Below are 21055 nucleotides of genomic sequence, written 5' to 3' on the forward strand. Positions count from 1 at the left end.
GTGTTGATTAGGAGTGTCACATCCATACTGACACATCTACAATCTCCAACTGCACACTGTTGCCTTCTATTGCACTGTGTTGATTAGGAGTGTCACATCCATACTGACACATCTACAATCTCCAGCTGCACACTGTTGCCTTCTATTGGACTGTGTTGATTAGGAGTGTCACATCCATACTGACACATCTACAATCTCCAGCTGCACACCTACAGTACACACTGTTGCCTTCTATTGCACTGTGTTGATTAGGAGTGTCACATCCATACTGACACATCTACAATCTCCAGCTGCACACTGTTGCCTTCTATTGCACTGTGTTGATTAGGAGTGTCACATCCATACTGACACATCTACAATCTCCAGCTGCACACCTACAGTACACACTGTTGCCTTCTATTGCACTGTGTTGATTAGGAGTGTCACATCCATACTGACACATCTACAATCTCCAGCTGCACACTGTTGCCTTCTATTGGACTGTGTTGATTAGGAGTGTCACATCCATACTGACACATCTACAACCTCCAGCTGCACACTGTTGCCTTCTATTGCACTGTGTTGATTAGGAGTGTCACATCCATACTGACACATCTACAACCTCCAGCTTCACACTGTTGCCTTCTATTGCACTGTGTTGATTAGGAGTGTCACATCCATACTGACACATCTACAACCTCCAGCTGCACACTGTTGCCTTCTATTGCACTGTGTTGATTAGGAGTGTCACATCCATACTGACACATCTACAATCTCCAGCTGCACACCTACAGTACACACTGTTGCCTTCTATTGCACTGTGTTGATTAGGAGTGTCACATCCATACTGACACATCTACAACCTCCAGCTGCACCCGGTTCCTTCTATTGCACTGTGTTGATTAGGAGTGTCACATCCATACTGACACATCTACAATCTCCAGCTGCACACTGTTGCCTTCTATTGCACTGTGTTGATTAGGAGTGTCACATCCATACTGACACATCTACAATCTTCATCTGCACACTGTTGCCTTCTATTGCACTGTGTTGATTAGGAGTGTCACATCCATACTGACACATCTACAATCTCCAGCTGCACACTGTTGCCTTCTATTGCACTGTGTTGATTAGGAGTGTCACATCCACACTGACACATCTACAATCTCCAGCTGCACACTGTTGCCTTCTATTGCACTGTGTTGATTAGGAGTGTCACATCCATACTGACACATCTACAATCTCCAGCTGCACACTGTTGCCTTCTATTGCACTGTGTTGATTAGGAGTGTCACATCCATACTGACACATCTACAATCTCCAGCTGCACACCTACAGTACACACTGTTGCCTTCTATTGCACTGTGTTGATTAGAGTGTCACATCCATACTGACACATCTACAATCTTCATCTGCACACTGTTGCCTTCTATTGCACTGTGTTGATTAGGAGTGTCACATCCACACTGACACATCTACAACCTCCAGCTGCACACTGTTGCCTTCTATTGCACTGTGTTGATTAAGAGTGTCACATCCATACTGACACATCTACAATCTCCAGCTGCACACCTACAGTACACACTGTTGCCTTCTATTGCACTGTGTTGATTAGGAGTGTCACATCCATACTGACACATCTACAACCTCCAGCTGCACACTGTTGCCTTCTATTGCACTGTGTTGATTAGGAGTGTCACATCCATACTGACACATCTACAATCTCCAGCTGCACACCTACAGTACACACTGTTGCCTTCTATTGCACTGTGTTGATTAGGAGTGTCACATCCATCTAAAAATGGCTTTCAGGCTCACGTATCTCCTGTATCAGGCCGGTCATACTATGGGTTGTGTTCCAAATGGCACCCTATTTTAACTCTAGTGCACTTCTTTTCACCAGCCTTATGGGCCTTGGTCAAAAGTAGTGCACCGTGAAATGATGATGCCATTTGGGACACAGCCTGTATCAGGTACCCGATCAGGCAGACACACAGCAGGAAAGCTCTGCCTTGTGACTCTTCCCAAGAACCCCCACTTGGACCCTTTGTAATAAAAATGACACGAGGGATGGTTTTGGAGGGAGCGGGAGAAGATCTGTCTTCATCTGCAGGATGATGCCGAGAGCTAGCGTGTCATTTCTTTGACCTCTGAACTCCCTGCAGGACGATCGGTCACTGCCACAGTTCCTCCAATGAGCTCAGAGTTCGCTAAATTAACTGCTACTGCTCTGTGTTGGACTTAAACGGCAAGTTTGAACAGAACTTCATTTACATAAAGCGTCCATTTTCATACAATTACAATTTTATTAGAAAAAAATGAAAATAAATCGCTCATGACAAATCAACAAAACAGTCACACAGAACATAAATAGTTCCCTTGCTGCCAGACATACTCAAATAACGCAATAGATGACATATTTACAGAACTGTTCTCAGTGCAGATTCTAGATTCTTATAGGAGTATAACGATGACTTGAAGCTCTACTGCAGTGGTCATCAAGTCCTTGGTCCTGGAGAGCTACAGGGTGTGATAATGCTGGGTTGGAACAAAGGTCTCTACTCCTCTAACGCTCCAGGACCTGAGCTGGTGACCGCGGGTAAATATAAGTTTTTGCTTGATTCATTTGCCACCTCTATCCTCATCTCCTCTGGTCTTTTAAAATGTGTTTTGAGGAGGTGGCAAGGAATGAAGGAAAGACTAAGGAGATGCTGGGTAACAAAGTCTAAACCAAAATGAACCTTCACTCTTTAAGAGTATCCATTTTAAAAAGCCGAGCTTCACCACATTGGGGTACATGCAGACAGGATCAATGATCAGTGTGTTGACTGGTCTTAGTGTCCGTGTATCGGAATGATCAAGTGAAAATGATCCCAAAAAGAGCGGCATAATCGTCATGACAGGGTTGAGGGTAACGATAGTTGTTTTTCACTTTGGTCCTGAAACGAGAGAAAACAGGTTGTAAACAGTTGAACTTGGATACTCGAGGCAGTCAGTGTTACATTTTTATGTGGCCCTGAGATACATGCAGTAAAATGAAGGACTGAGAGACTGAAGAACTGTAGAGGTGTGGATGAAGACTTCATCTCTCTTTCTCGCTCTCTCTCTATTTGTCTGAGCGTAAACACTCAAGGGCTTGTAATGGACTCCACATGTGTATAATTGAACCCAACACCCCCGTCACCACAAACACACTGCAGCTTCTATAATACTAACCAGAGACTAAGGAGCCACAGACAACAGAGTGGGAGAGAGAAGGGAGAGCTGAAATCTTGGAGACTTAAAAATGTAGATAGTTTGTTGTTGTTGACAAACTGTGTGAAAGTGTGTGTGACTCTCGTTGCTCTGTGGTAGAGCTCAACCGATGAGGGACACCTATGGCAGGTATAATAACTGCACTCTCACGACCCTTTTCCCCCTCAGTCCTGAAGTGCCACCCTTCCCAAACATTTACTTAGCAGGCTGACATTTAAAAATTCCCTCCCCAGGGTAGAAGGTCCGTCCTGGAGTACCAGAGGGGGGGGGGGGGCAAGTTGTCCTTGGCTGGGTGTTTGCCTTTACCCCCCATAGGTCATACAAGCTACAGAGTGATGCAAAACCACACAACCTTGGGATCTGGTTCACTTTTAGTGTTTGAGCCGTTCAGAGTTTGTCTTTCCACTTGACTGTGTACATGTCATTTTGTATTTTATTTAACTCGGCAAGTCAGTTAAGAACAAATTGTTATTTACAACGACGTCCTAGGAACAGTGGGTTAACTGCCTTGTTCAGGGGCAGAAGGACAGATATTGGGTTGTTCATTTCTGGGAACGTTCAACAGATTGGAAGGATGTAGAAGGACAAAACATCAATCTTTTAAACTTGTCTAATAAAACTAGAGAGTGTTGTGAACTTCTCAATAGATTCCCTGGTTTTCCTGAAATCCCGGTTGGAGGTATTCATAGAATTATGAGGTAATAAGCAGGAAATCCAGAATCCTCCAGCAACGACATCTGGAAAACCAGGGCATTTATTGAAAGTCAGAGAATTTCGCAACACTATACAGATGTAATAATTAGACAATCAAAAGTACATTAATACAGGGGCAGGTGGAAAGACAAACGGGTACACAGTGAATAATCATTTGTGGACAGACTACGTAATATACGTTGAAAGGTACAAAACATTAGGAAGATCTTCTCTTTCCATGAAATAGACTAACCAGGTGAATCCAAGTGAAAGCTATGATCCCATAGGGCCTCCCGTGTGGCGCAGTGGTCTGTGCCACCAGAAATTATGGGTTCGAGCCCTGGCTCTGTCGCAGCCGGCCGCGACCGGGAGGCCCATGGGGCGGTCACTTCAATCAGTGTAGATGAAGGGGAGGAGACAGGTTAAATAAGGATTTTTAAGCCTTTAGACATGTGTGTGCTATTCAGAGGGTGAATGGGCAAGACAAAAGTGCCTTTGAACAGGGTTTGGTAGTTGGTGCACCGGTATGAGTGTGTCAAGAACTGCAACACTACTGGGGTTTTCCACGCTCAACAGTTTCCTGTGTGTATCAAGAATGGTCCACCACCCAAAGAACATCCAGCCAACTTGACAACAGTGGGAAGCATTGGAGTCAACATAACATGGGCCAGCATCCCTGTGGAACGCTTTCGACACCTTGTAGAGTTCATGCCCCGACCAATTGAGGCTGTTCTGTCGGCAAAAGGGGGTGCAACTCAATATTAGGAAGGTGTTCCTAATGTGTTGTACACAGAGTACATGCAAATGGTAGCTGATGTTACATACAATTTTAGTTTCCACAATTACACAGGGAATGACTCACCAAAGCCTATTGTCTGTCTAACTAACATGTTACTAGTGTAGCTACCTTCAGGGAGACATCTGGGTTCTTCTGTAAGTCTCATTGGTGATGGAGAGGCGTGTGAGTCTGGCACCGTAGTAGTCCACTATGTAGTCAGACTTATCTGACGGACCCACAATCTAAAGGAAGGAACGAGAAGAGACATCAGGGTACAGACGGTGAAAACCTAGGTACAGCAGGTAACACATATCTGGCAATCACAGCTGAGGGGGAGAAGTGACAGCACTCCACCTACTAGACTTTAGACCAACAGCACTCCACCTACTGGACTCTAGACCAACAGCACTCCACCTACTGGACTCTAGACCAACAGCACTCCACCTACTAGACTCTAGACCAACAGCACTCCACCTACTGGACTCTAGACCAACAGCACTCCACCTACTAGACTCTAGACCAACAGCACTCCACCTACTAGACTCTAGACCAACAGCACTCCACCTACTAGACTCTAGACCAACAGCACTCCACCTACTAGACTCTAGACCAACAGCACTCCACCTACTAGACTCTAGACCAACAGCACTCCACCTACTGGACTCCAGACCAACAGCACTCCACCTACTGGACTCCAGACCAACAGCACTCCACCTACTGGACTCCAGACCAACAGCACTCCACCTACTGGACTCCAGACCAACAGCACTCCACCTACTGGACTCCAGACCAACAGCACTCCACCTACTGGACTCCAGACCAACTTCAGCTCGGCTACCACTCAACTATGATGCATTCCAGCCTATATTTAATCCATAGCAGGTAGTGGCTTTAGTGATTGGGTTTTCAGAAGTGGGTTTGATTTTCACAACAACGTATGCCGGCCTGGAAACCCACTACCTTGTATTATTTAATCCAGTGCTTGACACACAGCTCCCTCCGTTCACGTTCCATCTATCCATCACATCTGTCTAGCTCCTCCTCTGCCCAGTTTGAGAGTAAATTGGAAAATTCCCCAACATCATTCATCTGGTGTGGACCTCGGGTCTTTCGATAGAGAGAAAGAGAGAGAAGCCTCAAACAAACGCTGTCCGGTCTCCTTTCCTCAAGCCCCGTCCAGCCAGAATCTATTAATAATAATCCCATTAGTTCAACTTCTCAAAAATGCATTTGCCCGCTCCGACTAGTTAGTCTTTCAAATATAGGGCAACGCCTCGCACAAAGTTTAAATAGGTTCTCCGGACAAGCAGAACTACAGGTGAGCGAGCCCAGAGGCAGTGTATACACCTAATTGACAGTGTAAGTGTTGCACTGGGGCGTGACAGCCAAAGCAGCATAAAAGCATTCCTCTCTCAGGGCCTTCAGTAATACATTAGGAGAACAATAAACAGTGTGACGGTCGCCTCGTTTAATCAAAGTGGCCGAACGGACGCTGCTGCCGTTTTCAAATGAAATAGCGACTTTATACAGGCCTGCTACACAGTGGGACGTAGTGTAGAACTGTAGAGGAAGAGGAAGGGGTTAAATAGAGGAAGAGGGGTATTCTGTTTCTTTGAAGGGTGTATCATGTGTGTTTTGGTCTCAGATGTGATACAGGGTGACTCCAGCAGCATAGGCCTTTGTTGAAATATTATTCAAGATGAAGGCATACAGTCCTAAAACTACACACACCACTAGTCTACATGACAAACTAATATATTTTTTCAAGGAACACGAGGAAAAAAATGAATCCCAAACAAATAAGCCTACTTTTCATTATAAACACCACATCCCACAATGTTGACTGAGTTAAAGCTGAAGGTCTGCTCTATATGCGTGCCGATGCTTGTCGTATTCATTAGTCAAATCAAATCGCATTAGTCACATGCACCGAATACAACAGGTGTTGGTTGACCTTAGTGAAATGCTTACTTACAAGCCCCTAACCAACAATGCAGTTAACAAAAATACAGATAAGAATAAGAAATAAAAGTGGGGTACGAGTACAGAGTCAATGTGCGGGGGCACCGGTTAGTTTAAAGTATGTACATGTAGGTAGAGTTATTAAAGTGATTATGCATAGATGATAACAACAGAGAGTAGCAGCGGTGGAAAGAGGGGGGCAATGCAATAGTCTGGGTAGCCATTTGATTAGATGTTCAGGAATCTTATGGCTTGGGGTTAGAAGCTGTTTAGAAGCCTATTGGACCGGGACTCAGCGCTCCTGAACTGCTTGCCGTGCGGTAGCAGAGTGTGGCTGGAGTCTCTGACAATTTTTAGGGCCTTCCTCTGACACCGCCTGGCGGTGGCCCAAGTGGTGTACTAGGCCGTACGCATTACCCTCTGTAGTGCCATGCGGTGGAGGCAGAGCAATTGCCATACCAGGCAGTGATGCAACCATGCTCTCGATGTTGGAGCTGAAGAACTTTGAGGATCTGAGGACCCATGCCAAATCCAGTTGCAGAGGGGGGTGTTTAGTCCCAGGGTCCTTAGCATAGTGATGAGATTTGAGGACACTATGGTGTTGAACGCTGAGCTGTAGTCAATGAATAGCATCCTCACGTAGGTATTCCTTTTGTCCAGGTAGGTACGGGCAGTGTTGAGTGCAATAGTGATAGAGATGGCAGGAAGCTTGGCCCCAGTGATGTACTGGACCCTTCGCACTACCCTCTGTAGCGCCTTGCTGTCGGAGGCCGAGCAGTTGCCATACCAGGCAGTGATGCAACCATGCTCTCAATGGTGCAGCTGTAGAACCTTTTGAGGATCTGAGGACCCATGACAAGTATCTTTTCAGCCTCCTGAGGGGGGATAGGTTTTGTCGTGTCCTCTTCACGACTGTCTTGGTGTGTTTGGACCATGTTAGTTTGTTGGTGATGTGGACACAAAGGAACTTGAAACTCTCAACCTGCTCCACTCCAGCCCCATCGATGAGAATGGGGGCGTGCTTGGTCCTCTTTTTCCTGTAGTCTACAATCATCTACTTTGTCTTGATCACGTTGACGGAGAGGTTGTTGTCCTGGCACCACACGGCCTAACTCTAAGTCCTCCTCCCTATAGGCTGTGTCATTGTTGTCGGTGATCAGGCCTACCACTGTTGTGTCATTGGCAAATGGTCGGTGTAGTCGTGCCTGGCCATGCAGTCGTGGCTGAACAGGGAGTGCAGGAGGGGACTAGGCACGCACCCCTGAGGGGCTCTTGTGTTGAGGATCAGCGTGGAGGATGTGTTGTTACCTACCCTTACCACCTGGGGGTGGCCCATCAGGAAGTTCAGGATCCAGTTGCAGAGGGAGGTGTCCTTAGCTTAGTGATGAGCTTTGAGGACAATATGGTGTTGAATGCTGAGCTGTAGTCAATGAATAGCATTCTCACATAGGTGTTCCTTTTGTCCAGGTGGGAAAGGGCAGTGTGGAGTGTAATAGAGATTGCATTATCTGTGAATCTGTTGGGGCGGTATGCAAATTGGAGTGGGTCTAAGGTTTCTGGGATAATGGTGTTGATGTGAGCCATGACCAGCCTTTCAAAGCACTTCATGGCTACAGACATGAGTGCTCCAGGTCGGTAGTCATTTAGGCAGGTTACCTTAGTGTTCTTGGGCACAGGCACTATGGTGGTCTGCTTAAAACATGTTGGCATTACAGACTTGGACAGGGAGAGGTAGAAAATGTCAGTGAAGACACTTGCTAGTTGGTCAGCGCATGCTCGCAGTACAAGTCCTGCGGACTTGTGAATGTTGACCTGTTTAAAGATCTTACTCACATTGGCTGTGGAGAGGGTGATCACACAGTCTTCCAGAACAGCAGGTGCTCCCATGCATGTTTGTGTTATTTGCCTTGAAGCGAGCATATAAGTAGTTTAGCTCGTCTGGTAGGCTCGTGTCACTGGGCAGCTCTCAGCTGTGCTTCCCTTTGTAGGCTGTAATGGTTTGCAAGTCCTGCCACATCCAACGAACATCAGGGCCGATGTAGTACGATTCAATCTTAGTCCTGTATTGACGCTTTGCCTGTTTGATGGTTCTTTGGAGGGCATAGCGGGTCCGGGTTAGAGACCCGCTCCTTGAAAGCGGCAGCTCTAGCCTTTAGCTCGGTGCGGCTGTTGCATGTAATGCATGGCTTCTGTTTGGGGTATGTACGTACGGTCACTGTGGGGACGACATCATCGATGCAGTTATTGATTAAGCCAGTGACTGATGTGGTGTACTCCTCACTCCTCAATGCCATCGGAAGAATCCCTTAACATATTCCAGTCTGTGCTAACAAAACACTCCTGTAGCTTAGCATCTGCATCATCTGACCACTTCTTTACTGGTCGAGTCACTGATGGTTCCTGCTTTAATTTTTTGCTTGTAAGCAGGAATCAGGAGGATATAATTATGGTTAGATATACCAAATGGATGGCGAGGGAGAGCTTTGTATGCGTCTCTGTGTGTGGAGTAGAGGGGGTCCATTTTTCCCCCTTCTGGTTGCACATTTAACATGCTGATAGAAATTTGGTTAAACGGATTTAAGTTTCCCTGCATTAAAGTCCCCGGCTACTAGGAGCACCGCCCCTGGGTGAGTGTTTTCTTGTTTGCTTCCTGCTCCCACACTGGTTCCCCAATGAGGATGGAGAGGGGTAAGAGGGGTGAGGCCCTAACAGGGTGAAAAATAGATTGGCTTCTCTCCCTGTCAGACTCTGTGGACTAAACAGGTTAGGGGGGTCCTGGGGGAACGAGGGACGGGGGGGAGAGAAGCCCTTCTGCGAAAACAAACCAGTCTCATTAACCCCCATTTATAGAGAGCTTAGTGCTGAGAAGAGCAGAGGGCTGCGGCTGCACTGATTGAGATACAGGTTCCCTCTGAATACAAACAGACATTCACGCACACACACACTCCTGGCTTGGCTATGCTTCTGCGCAATGTTCCATGGTTTACTCTGATTGGAGTGTGTGAAGCATGACCATTGTAGCAAAGCCCAGGCTGCTCTGTGATGAACAAAATGTGCTCCACTTCATTGATTACCACCACTGTTAGTGGGAGAAAGAGCTATGGTTTATACATGAGACTGTGCCCAAATTGAGCAACTTGTTTTTGAAATCATACAATTATCAAACTTGCATGAAATCCATCCGATTCTGATATCACAGTTGTTCCCTAACTCACTTTGCAGTGTAACCCAACTCAACTTTTGTGTCTTGTGACCAACCAATGTAATCATCAGCTGTGACCCAATAGGAGTCAGCTTCTACCCAACATTAGGGAAACACTGACCTAACCCACCCTTGTCATCAACACAACACATAAACCATTCCTTTCATGGTTACTGTGAAAAGAGCATCTTCACAGACATAACCAACAGATAAGAGGGATTACTTAACAGCTCTGTGTTCCACAGCTGTCCCCTGAACACCACTCACCTGCATTGAGATCAACATGAAATCCACCAAGCTCCCAATCCCACAGAAGCCAACTGTGCAGAATTTGAGCAGCCCTAGAGAGAGAGGGAGAGACATGTTGGAGTTAAACAGGGTATAAAACAGGGAGGCCTCTCCAACCGTGTTACTGGAGAGCTACCCTCCTGTAGGTTTACACCAGGGCTCTCCAACCGTGTTACTGGAGAGCTACCCTCCTGTAGGTTTACACCAGGGCTCTCCAACTGTGTTACTGGAGAGCTACCCTCCTGTAGGTTTACACCAGGGCTCTCCAACCGTGTTACTGGAGAGCTACCCTCCTGTAGGTTTACACCAGGGCTCTCCAACCGTGTTACTGGAGAGCTACCCTCCTGTAGGTTTACACCAGGGCTCTCCAACCGTGTTACTGGAGAGCTACCCTCCTGTAGGTTTACACCAGGGCTCTCCAACCGTGTTACTGGAAAGCTACCCTCCTGTAGGTTTACACCAGGGCTCTCCAACCGTGTTACTGGAGAGCTACCCTCCTGTAGGTTTACACCAGGGCTCTCCAACCGTGTTACTAGAGAGCTACCCTCCTGTAGGTTTACACCAGGGCTCTCCAACCGTGTTACTGGAGAGCTACCCTCCTGTAGGTTTACACCAGGGCTCTCCAACCGTGTTACTGGAGAGCTACCCTCCTGTAGGTTTACACCAGGGCTCTCCAACCGTGTTACTAGAGAGCTACCCTCCTGTAGGTTTACACCAGGGCTCTCCAACCGTGTTACTGGAGAGCTACCCTCCTGTAGGTTTACACCAGGGCTCTCCAACCGTGTTACTGGAGAGCTACCCTCCCGCAGGTTTTTGCTCCAACCGCAGTTGTAACTAACCTGATTCACCTTCTGAATCTGCTAATTATTAGAATCCGGTGCGCTAGACTGGTTGAGTGTAAACCTATAGGACCGTAGCTCTCCAGGAACAGGGTTGGAGAGCCCTGGTGTAAACCTATAGGACCGTAGCTCTCCAGGAACAGGGTTGGAGAGCCCTGGTGTAAACCTATAGGACCGTAGCTCTCCAGGAACAGGGTTGGAGAGCCCTGGTGTAAACCTATAGGACCGTAGCTCTCCAGGAACAGGGTTGGAGAGCCCTGGTGTAAACCTATAGGACCGTAGCTCTCCAGGATCAGGGTTGGAGAGCCCTGGTGTAAACCTATAGGACCGTAGCTCTCCAGGAACAGGGTTGGAGAGCCCTGGTGTAAACCTATAGGACCGTAGCTCTCCAGGAACAGGGTTGGAGAGCCCTGGTGTAAACCTATAGGACCGTAGCTCTCCAGGAACAGGGTTGGAGAGCCCTGGTGTAAACCTATAGGGCCGTAGTTCTCCAGGAACAGGGTTGGAGAGCCCTGGTGTAAACCTATAGGACCGTAGCTCTCCAGGAACAGGGTTGGAGAGCCCTGGTGTAAACCTATAGGACCGTAAGCCCTCCAGGAACAGGGTTGGAGAGCCCTGGTGTAAACCTATAGGGCCGTAGTTCTCCAGGAACAGGGTTGGAGAGCCCTGGTGTAAACCTATAGGACCGTAGCTCTCCAGGAACAGGGTTGGAGAGCCCTGGTGTAAACCTATAGGACCGTAAGCTCTCCAGGAACAGGGTTGGAGAGCCCTGGTGTAAACCTATAGGACCGTAGTTCTCCAGGAACAGGGTTGGAGAGCCCTGGTGTAAACCTATAGGACCGTAGCTCTCCAGGAACAGGGTTGGAGAGCCCTGGTGTAAACCTATAGGACTGTAGCTCTCCAGGAACAGGGTTGGAGAGCCCTGGTGTAAACCTATAGGACCGTAGCTCTCCAGGAACAGGGTTAGAGAGCCCTGGTGTAAACCTATAGGACCGTAGCTCTCCAGGAACAGGGTTGGAGAGCCCTGGTGTAAACCTAGAGGACCGTAGCTCTCCAGGAACAGGGTTGGAGAGCCCTGGTGTAAACCTAGAGGACCGTAGCTCTCCAGGAACAGGGTTGGAGAGCCCTGGTGTAAAGCTTTATGGGGTACTCCATGCCTCTTTAAAGTTGGCATAAATGAATAATAATTTGCTAGCTATTGTGTGAGGCAACTGGGCAAGGTTTCAGTTTATTCCCCATGTTCGGTTCCAACTTTGCCCATGTGTGGCTGAATGGGAAATTAACTTGCGAGGCAAAGGTGAACGATATTGAACTCTTTGACTGCTGAGCGGCGGAGTGGAGAGGCTATGTGGGTGTGTGGGTATTGGGTGTGTGGGTATTGGGTGTGTGGGTATTGGGTGTTTAGTTGTTTGCTGCCTGATTTGCTTTCAGAGGGAAATCGTGCCAAGTCAACCTTGTGTCCAAAACAACTTTGAGGATTGGGAATAACAGGTCTTTATCGTTGAGAGGAGCAGAGAAGAGTAAACATGAATGTGTGCAACTGAGCCGCTGTGAGCAGCTGAGGGTGTGAATTGGATGTATGAAAACACAGAGCAAGTCATTCAACTAAACACATCATCCTGTTAACATTCACACTGTCACAACTATGTAACATTACTGTAAGGTAGACCCGGAGATGACACTACTGCATGTCGGGGAGTACTCACTGCATCACTGGGCAATGACTACTGGCACTCACTAGCTCACTGACACAACTATGTAACATTACTGTAAGGTAGACCCGGAGATGACACTACTGCATGTCGGGGAGTACTCACTGCATCACTGGGCAATGACTACTGGCACGCACTAGCTCACTGACACACACACACACACACACACACACACACACACACACACACACACACACACACACACACACACACACACACACACACACACACACACACACACACACACACACACACACAGCTAAAAACCACAGAGAATCTGAATTGCAGGCTAATTATGGAAACACCAACTCCAAATAATTGTTAACACTATTGTAAATTGCTCCATTGGGAGGTAACAGGGGTAGCTTTGTTGATTCCAGGGTGGACGTTTTTAAAAACAATGCCAGTCGGGTGGCTACTCTACAAAGCAGAAGCCCACTTAATAACCCACCGTTCCATGGTGATGCCCAAGCCAACCGTGCCAAACCAGGCCAGGTGTTGCTCAGTGCAGCCTCTAAAGCCGGCTCATGCCCGTCCTCAGTGTGGCTCTGCGATGCCAAAGTACTCCATGCTAGTTGGAAAAACTAACCCCCCCCAAAAAGAAAACAAGGCAGGGCTTTCAGCCACCAGCCACTGTGTAATCTTGCAGGTGACTAATTAAGAACAAGAATAAAAGAAAGGGAAGAAACAGCAGTGTTTCACTCCAGTGTTTGGGTTTACCACTGTTTTATAATGTCATGTAATAGTGGTTTCTTTCAGGTCCTCACAGGAAGTAGTGACCCTCTGTTTCTTATAAACCTGCTTCATTGATTAATGCTCAACTTTGATAAATGGTCTACTTTATACTAATCCACAAACATGCAAGTTGCGTTTCTGTCCAAAACCAGCAGATCTTTTCAAACTCTCTAATATCAATAAATCCAATAAATGAATGGGTAGCTAGTCATGCATTTCAACATGTGTTCTTCCTTTTTTTTTACAAAAACAATTACAAAGAAAATCTTTCATTGTATTTAGACCGGTTTGTTAGCAGCAGATAGGATTTGAAAATTAATCTACATATAAATATAATATAAATTAATCCATTGCACCCCCATGTCAGTTATTGAGAGTGAACAATAACAACAGTCAGACTGTACCTAAAGCTGGGTATCCCAAGTAGAAGCGATCTGCTCCTAACCATCCCAGGAAGAGCGACAGGGCCACCGCTACTTTGTAGGAGTAACCGCTCCTGTAAGGAAATAACATGTTAGCTCAAAACAGTTCAATAATGTTTCACATTTGTACAAAAACATCACATATGATGGTATATGATTTAGCCTAATGAATATCAATTGAAAATAAAACATGTTCAGGGTCATCATAGCTAAAACTTTTTGCTATAGTCTGCCCGAATGAATACAGCCCTGATACAGCCTATACAAAACATTAAGAACACCTGACCAGGTGAAAGCTATGATCCCTTATTGATGTTGCGTGTTAAATTCACTTCAAATCAGTGTAGATGAAGGGGAGGAGACGGCTTAAAGACGGATTTTTAAGCATTTAAACAATTGAGACATGGATTGTGTGTGAGGCAGTCAGAGGGTGAAAGGTCAAGACAAAAGATGTAAGTACCTTTGAACGGGGTATGGTAGTAGGGGCCTTTGAACAGGGTGTGGTAGTAGGGGCCTTTGAACGGGGTGTGGTAGTAGGGGCCTTTGAACGGGGTGTGGTAGTAGGGGCCTTTGAACGGGGTGTGGTAGTAGGGGCCTTTGAACGGGGTGTGGTAGTAGGGGCCTTTGAACGGGGTGTGGTAGTAGGGGCCTTTGAACGGGGTGTGGTAGTAGGGGCCTTTGAACGGGGTGTGGTAGTAGGGGCCTTTGAACGGGGTGTGGTAGTAGGGGCCTTTGAACGGGGTGTGGTAGTAGGGGCCTTTGAACGGGGTGTGGTAGTAGGGGCCTTTGAACGGGGTGTGGTAGTAGGGGCCTTTGAACGGGGTGTGGTAGTAGGGGCCTTTGAACGGGGTGTGGTAGTAGGGGCCTTTGAACGGGGTATTGTAGGTGCAAGGCGTACTGGTTTGTGTCAAGAACTGCAATGTTACTGGGTTTTTCACGCTCAACAGTTTCCTGTGTGTATCAAGAATGGTCCGCCACCCAAAGGACATCCAGCCAACTAGACAACTGTGGGAAGCATTGGAGTCAACATGGGCCAGCATCCCTGTGGAACGCTTTCGACACCTTGTAGAGTCCATACCCCGACAAATTAAGGCTGTTCTAAGGGCAAAGGGGGTGGAAGTCAATATTAGGAAATTGTTCCTAATGTTTGGCATACTGGGTGTACATGTGCAACACTTCCACAGTGTCTGGTACTGTACATACACATTCCTGCAAGGGTGGCTTTTGTTAAAGCCCACTTCCTCTCCACTGAATCGAAACTCCGTCCCATTGGACAAGCGGCAGCTGACGTTTGGAGAAGGTAGGCATTCCACTGAAAACCACAACAGATGGTTTAGGACAAAGCAACACAGAACAGCAGTTATGTGGGTTTCAATTTGTGTAGATTCTAATGGAAATACACATTGATAAAAGTATTACAAAATATTATGACAGTTAAGAACCAGGACCTAAATGACCTATCAGGGCTACCTATTATAATTTCTCTTCCCTGCAAATTAGTCTTTCAATTTGAGTTAAGCTACGTGGTACCTCCATGCATATACTGTGTCAAATACATTCTAATTCCCAAAGTCCTTATAGATGGAGAAACTATTAGAACCAATCATTATGGTGGTCCTCTGTAGCTCAGTTGGTAGACCATGACGCTTGCCACACCAGGAAAGTGGGTTCTATTCCTGGGACCTTCCGTACGTAAAATGTGTGCATGAAAGACTAATGGTCGTACAAACTCAAAAAGCACAAAAGAGGATTTCACCACCCATCATCTAAGATGGTTCTGAAATAATTGATGTTAGAAACAGATATGATTAGCAATCATTAAGCTCATTGATTGCATTCAAATTGGCCATTTCTCTTTTTAGGATTCATATAATACTCAATAAATATAGTACCTAACTTTGTTCTGACAATGAGTTAGACATTGGTCAACAGCCACCCACGGACTCCCCACCCCAACAATTGGTATATAGTATCAGTTCTGTGTCTGACCAGTAGTATGGAGCTGCGGCTCTAAGTGTTGTTTCTTCATACTATTCAATGTATTACCAGGGAATTTGGTGATGTTTGTTTTACCCCTGTTCTGAGAAATGTCATTTAAGTTGTTAGGTTAATGTCCCATCTTACATCCGGATATTACCGGATTCTGACCACTAGACGGTGCTGTTCCGACTATTAAGTTAAAGTTTCAAGACCCCGAACCCCCACCCTCAATGTTAAATGGATAGTTCACCCAAATGACTAAATTACATTGCTTACAGGGTAAGAAACAGTCTGTTGACAAGGTATGGCAGAAACATATGCTTTGGTTTTGTTGGCCACTGTTTGAAATGCTCACTTTTTAGAATGTGTGGCACAAACCCAATGCAAGTCAATGGTACCTCCATTAGCATTGTCACATGTCATGTTCAAATCATCCTAAAGTATCTAGAAATGTATTGCGTAACTCAATGGATGTTACTTATAGATGGATAGGAAGCGAGAAAATGCTAATATAGATAACATTGACTTGCATTGGATTGGTGCCACAAAATGCACCATTTGAAACAGTGGCCAAGTAAACAAAACCAAAGCATAGGTTGCTGCCATATCCTGTAAGCAGCCTATGGACAAGGTAAGGAAACCAGTGTAACTTTGTCATTTGGGTTAACTATCCCTTTTAACATTGGGGTGGGGGAATTGGAACTGACGCTATATACTCGTTCTTGGGGTGGGATTGGCGTGGGGGGTCCGTGGGTGGCTTCTAAAAATGTCTTTGGAATCCTCATGTCTTACTAATTCTTAGAAAAACGTAAGATACTATATTTATTGAATACTAAATGAATCATACAAATCTTTAAAATAAAAATAAAAAGAAGATGTTTCAGGAATGCTTATCTAACTACAGAAAGGATTTCAGAACAATCTGAGATGGTGGGTGCTAAACGGCATATTATTATTACAATGAACAAAAATAAACAACATGCAACAAATTCAAAGATTTTACTGAGTTACCGTTCATATAAGGAAACCAGTCAACTTAAATCAATTAACTAGGCCCTAATCTATGGATTTCACATGACTGGGAATACAGATATGAATCTGTTGGTCACAGATACCAAAAAAACAAAAAAAAGTAGAAGCGTGGATCAGAAAAACAGTCAGTATCTGATGAGACCCCCATGTGGTCATGCACACATCTCCATCACATAGAGTTGATCAGGCTGTTCATTGAGGCCAGTGGAATTTTGTCCCACTCCTCTTCAATGGCTGTGCGAAGTTGCTGGATATTGACAGGAACTGGAACACGCTGTCGTACACGTCGATCCAGAGCATCCCAAACATGCTCAATGGGTGACATGTCTGGCGACAGGTAGCCTAGTGGTTAGTGTGTTGGGCCAATAACAGAAAGGTTGCTGGATCGAATCCCCAAGCTGACAAGGTAAAAATCTGTCATTCTCCCCCTGAACAAGGCAGTTAACCCACTATTTCGCTGTCATTGTAAATAAGAATTTGTTCTTTAACTGACTTGCCTAGTTAAATAAAGGTTAAATATATAAAATAAAAACATGCAGGCAATGGAAGAACTGGGACATTTTCAGATTCCAGGAATTGTGTACAGATCCTTGTGACATTGGGCCGTGCATTATCATGCTGCAACATGAGCTGATGGTGGTCGATGAATGGCACGACAATGGGCCTCAGGATCTCTTCACAGTATCTCTGTGCATTCAAATTGCCATTGATAAAATGCAATTGTGTTTGTTGTCTGTAGCTTATGCCTGTCCATACCTTTATCTGACCACCATGGTCACAAAGTTGACATCAGCAAACCGCTCGACCACACGATGCTGTCTCGTCACCTGCCCGGGACAGTCGAAACCGGGATTTATCCATGAAGAGCACACTTCTCCAGTGTGCCAGTGACCAATGAAGGTGAGCAGTCTGTTATGATGCCAAACTGCAGTCAGGTCAAGACACTGGTGAAGACAACGAGCACGAAGATGAGCTTCCCAGAGACGGTTTCTGACAGTTTGCGCAGAAATTCTTCAGTTGTGCAAACCCACAGTTTCTTCACCTGTCCAGGTGGTTGGTCTCATCCCACAGGTGAAGAAAGTGGATGTGAGGGTCCTGGGCTGGCTTGGTTACATGTGTTCTACAGTTGTCAGGCCAATTGGACGTACTGCCAAATTCTCTAAAACACTACTTATGGTCGAGAAAGTAACATTACATTCTCTGGCAACAGCTCTGGTGGACATTCCTACAGTAAGCATGCCAATTGGACGCTCCCTCAAAACTTGATACATCTGTGGCATTGTATTGTGTTCCAAAACTGCACATTTTAGAATGGCCTTTTATGGTTCCCAGCACAAGGTGCATCTGTGTAATGATCATGCTGTTTAATCAGTTTCTTGATATGCCACACCTGTCAGTTGGATGGATTACCTTGACAAAGGAGAAATGCTCACTAACAGGGATGTAAACAAATTTGTTGCCAACATTTGAGAGAAATACATTTTTTGTGCATTTGGAACATTTCTGGGATATTTTATTTAAGCTCATGAAACCAACACATTACATATTGAGTTAAAATGTTTCTAAAGTATATTTTCCATCACACAACCAGAACCACTTACCCCAAGCAATCATGTCCTTGCAATTCTCAGGTTCTTGAGTGGCATCATCTATCCTTGGTTCTTTACAAATATACTTGAACAGTATTAAGGCAACAACAAAGTATCAACTGTCATCCACAGCATAGTAGATAATGTAACATGATATCTAACAAATTGTGCTTGTCAGGTTGTCAGGTTATACAGTAACAGTCAAAAGTTTGGACACACCTACTTAGTGTTAAACAAATCAAAATATATTTTAGATTCTTCCAAGTAGCCACCATTTGTCTTGACAGCTTTGCATTCTCTCAACCAGCTTCATCTGGAATGCTTTTCCAACAGTCTTGAAGGAGTTCCCACATATGCTGAGCACTTGTTGGCTGCTTTTCCTTCACTCTGTGGTCCAACTCATCCCAAACCATCTCAATTGGGTTGAGGTCAGGGGATTGTGGAGGCCAGGTCATCTGATGCAGCACTCCATCACTCTCCTTCTTGGTCAAATAGCCCTTATTTAACCTTTATTTCACTACGCAAGTCAGTTAAGAACAAATTCTTATTTACAATGACGGCCTACCCCGGACGACACTGGGCCAATTATGCACCGCCCTATTGGACTCCCAATCACGGCTGGTTGTGAATCGAACCAGGGTCTGTAGTAGCGCCTTTAGCACTGAGATGCAGTGCCTTAGACCGCTGTGCCATTCGGGAGCCCTCCATCACTCGCCTTCTTGGAAAAATGATCCTTGCACAGCCTGGATGTGTGTTGGGTCATTGTCCTGTTGAAAAAAATAATGATAGTCCCATTAAGCGCAAAACAGATGGGATGGTGTATCGCTGCAGTATGCTGTGGTAGCCATGCTGGTTAAGTGTGCCTTGAATTCTAAATAAATCACTGACAGTCTCACCAGCAACGCACCTCCAAACCTCCTCCTCCATTCTTCACGTGGGAACCACACATGGAGATAATCCGTTCACCTGCTCTGCGTCTCATAAATACATGGCGGTTGCAACCAAAAAAATAATCAGACCAGAAGACATATTTCCACTGGTCTAATGTCCATTGCTCGCGTTTCTTGGCCCAAGCAAGTCTCCTCTTCTTATGGGTGTCTTTTAGTAGGGGTTTCTTTGCAGCAATTCGACCATGAAGGCCTGATTCACACAGTCTCCTCTGAAAAGTTGATGTTGAGATTTGTCTGTTAGTTGAACTCTGAAGTATTTATTTGGGATGCAATTTCTGAGGCTGTTACTCTAATAAACTTATCCTCTTCCTTTCCTGTGGAGGTCCTCATGAGACAGTTTCATCATAGCGCTTGATGGTTTTTGCGACTGCACTTGATGAAACTTTCAAAGTTCCTGAAATTTTCCAGAATGACTGACCTTCATTTCATCAAGTAACAATGGACTGTTGTTTCTCTGCTTATTTGAGCTGTTCTTGCCATAATATGGACTTTATTTTCTACCAAATAGGGCTATCTTCTGTAAACCACCCCTACCTTGTCACAATACAACTGATTGGCTCAAACACATTAAGAAGCAAATTAACTTTTAACAAGGCACACATGTTAATTGAAATGCATTCCAGTTGACTACCTCAAGAAGCTGGTTGAGAGAATGCCAAGAGTGTGCAAAGCTGTCATCAAGGCAAAGTGTGGCTACTTTGAAGAATCTAAAATCTAAAATGTGTTATTTCACAGTTGTGTCTTCACTATTGTTCTACAATGTAAAACACATAGTAAAACTAAAAAATGGAATAGGTAGGCATGTCCAAACTTTTGATTGGTACTGTATATTCATCCATTCAGTCATCAGCATCGTTCAAGGGAACATATCCACATGACATTACAAAAATGCATACCAATGAATAATGGTTGACAGAAGAGTGGCGTTAGTTATCTATCTTACACATAATGAAACATGCTGTCAATAAAGACCCGAGAACATATCTTGATGAAAAAACAAGACTCTTGCCAAGAGTTAACGTTACATGGAAGATGACTGGTGAATACAAACGAGAAAACATAGCTATACTATTCATCTGTTTCAAAATCGGATTAGTTATATTTTCCAAAAGTACACAACATGCAGGCTTATGTTTGCTCGCTAGCTAAATAAATGCATGCTAACGTCAGTTAGCCAGGTAACATTAGCTAGCTAGCGTGCATGAAACCCCTGTCATATTTTCGTGATTTGCAAGTAATCACGTATAAAAGGATATTGTCCCAGGCGTAGACTTTCACAACTATCGACATCATTTGCGAGAACAAATTGGAAATGGCAATACGTACAGTAAAACAAAATGCCCAACGACATGGTCCGTAAAGAGAACAGCCGACTTCCGGGAATCGCCATGTTGACGACGCGCCCACTCGGTCACGTGACATCGTTTTTAAACCTCTGTCTGAGTCCAAAACCAAAACCTTGTGAATTAAAAGTAGTTTAACTGAAACATCTGAACAGGTTAAGCTATGAGATTGTTACAATGCAAGTGCTCAATAGAAATGTAATTAATGTATCATTGTAGTAGGATAATCTTACCCCATTTGCACACACTGTATATATATATTTTATATTGTGTTATTGACTGTACGTTTGTTTATT

At 45.2% G+C, this 21055-nt stretch overlaps 1 protein-coding gene and 1 long non-coding RNA gene across 4 annotated transcripts; one reads left to right on the plus strand and one right to left on the minus strand.

The window, feature by feature from the left end:
- Positions 1–2261: 2261 nt before the first annotated feature.
- LOC118401523 (TM2 domain-containing protein 1-like) lies at positions 2262–20836 on the minus strand. 2 transcript variants are annotated; one of them, XM_052475283.1, is made up of 7 exons: positions 20673–20836; positions 18479–18552; positions 15069–15177; positions 13848–13939; positions 10137–10210; positions 4835–4947; positions 2262–2918 (listed from the first exon to the last, which is right to left on the minus strand). In XM_052475283.1, exons 1-6 carry the CDS (start codon positions 20804–20806, stop codon positions 4837–4839), a joined length of 594 nt encoding a protein of 197 aa, XP_052331243.1. In that variant the 5' UTR covers positions 20807–20836; the 3' UTR covers positions 2262–2918; positions 4835–4836. The 2 variants fall into 2 exon arrangements, with proteins under 2 accessions (XP_052331243.1, XP_052331244.1); XM_052475284.1 differs by lacking the exon at positions 18479–18552 and having other exon boundaries at positions 20743–20833.
- On the plus strand, positions 10217–11611 carry LOC127910654 (uncharacterized). Of its 2 annotated transcripts, XR_008075617.1 has the most exons (4): positions 10217–10558; positions 10610–10660; positions 10712–10813; positions 10865–11611. It is a non-coding gene; the product is annotated as an uncharacterized LOC127910654 (long non-coding RNA). The 2 variants fall into 2 exon arrangements; XR_008075616.1 differs by lacking the exon at positions 10610–10660.
- Positions 20837–21055: the final 219 nt, after the last annotated feature.

The sequence above is a fragment of the Oncorhynchus keta genome, chromosome 22, assembly GCF_023373465.1.
Source record: "Oncorhynchus keta strain PuntledgeMale-10-30-2019 chromosome 22, Oket_V2, whole genome shotgun sequence".
NCBI lineage: Eukaryota > Metazoa > Chordata > Actinopteri > Salmoniformes > Salmonidae > Oncorhynchus > Oncorhynchus keta.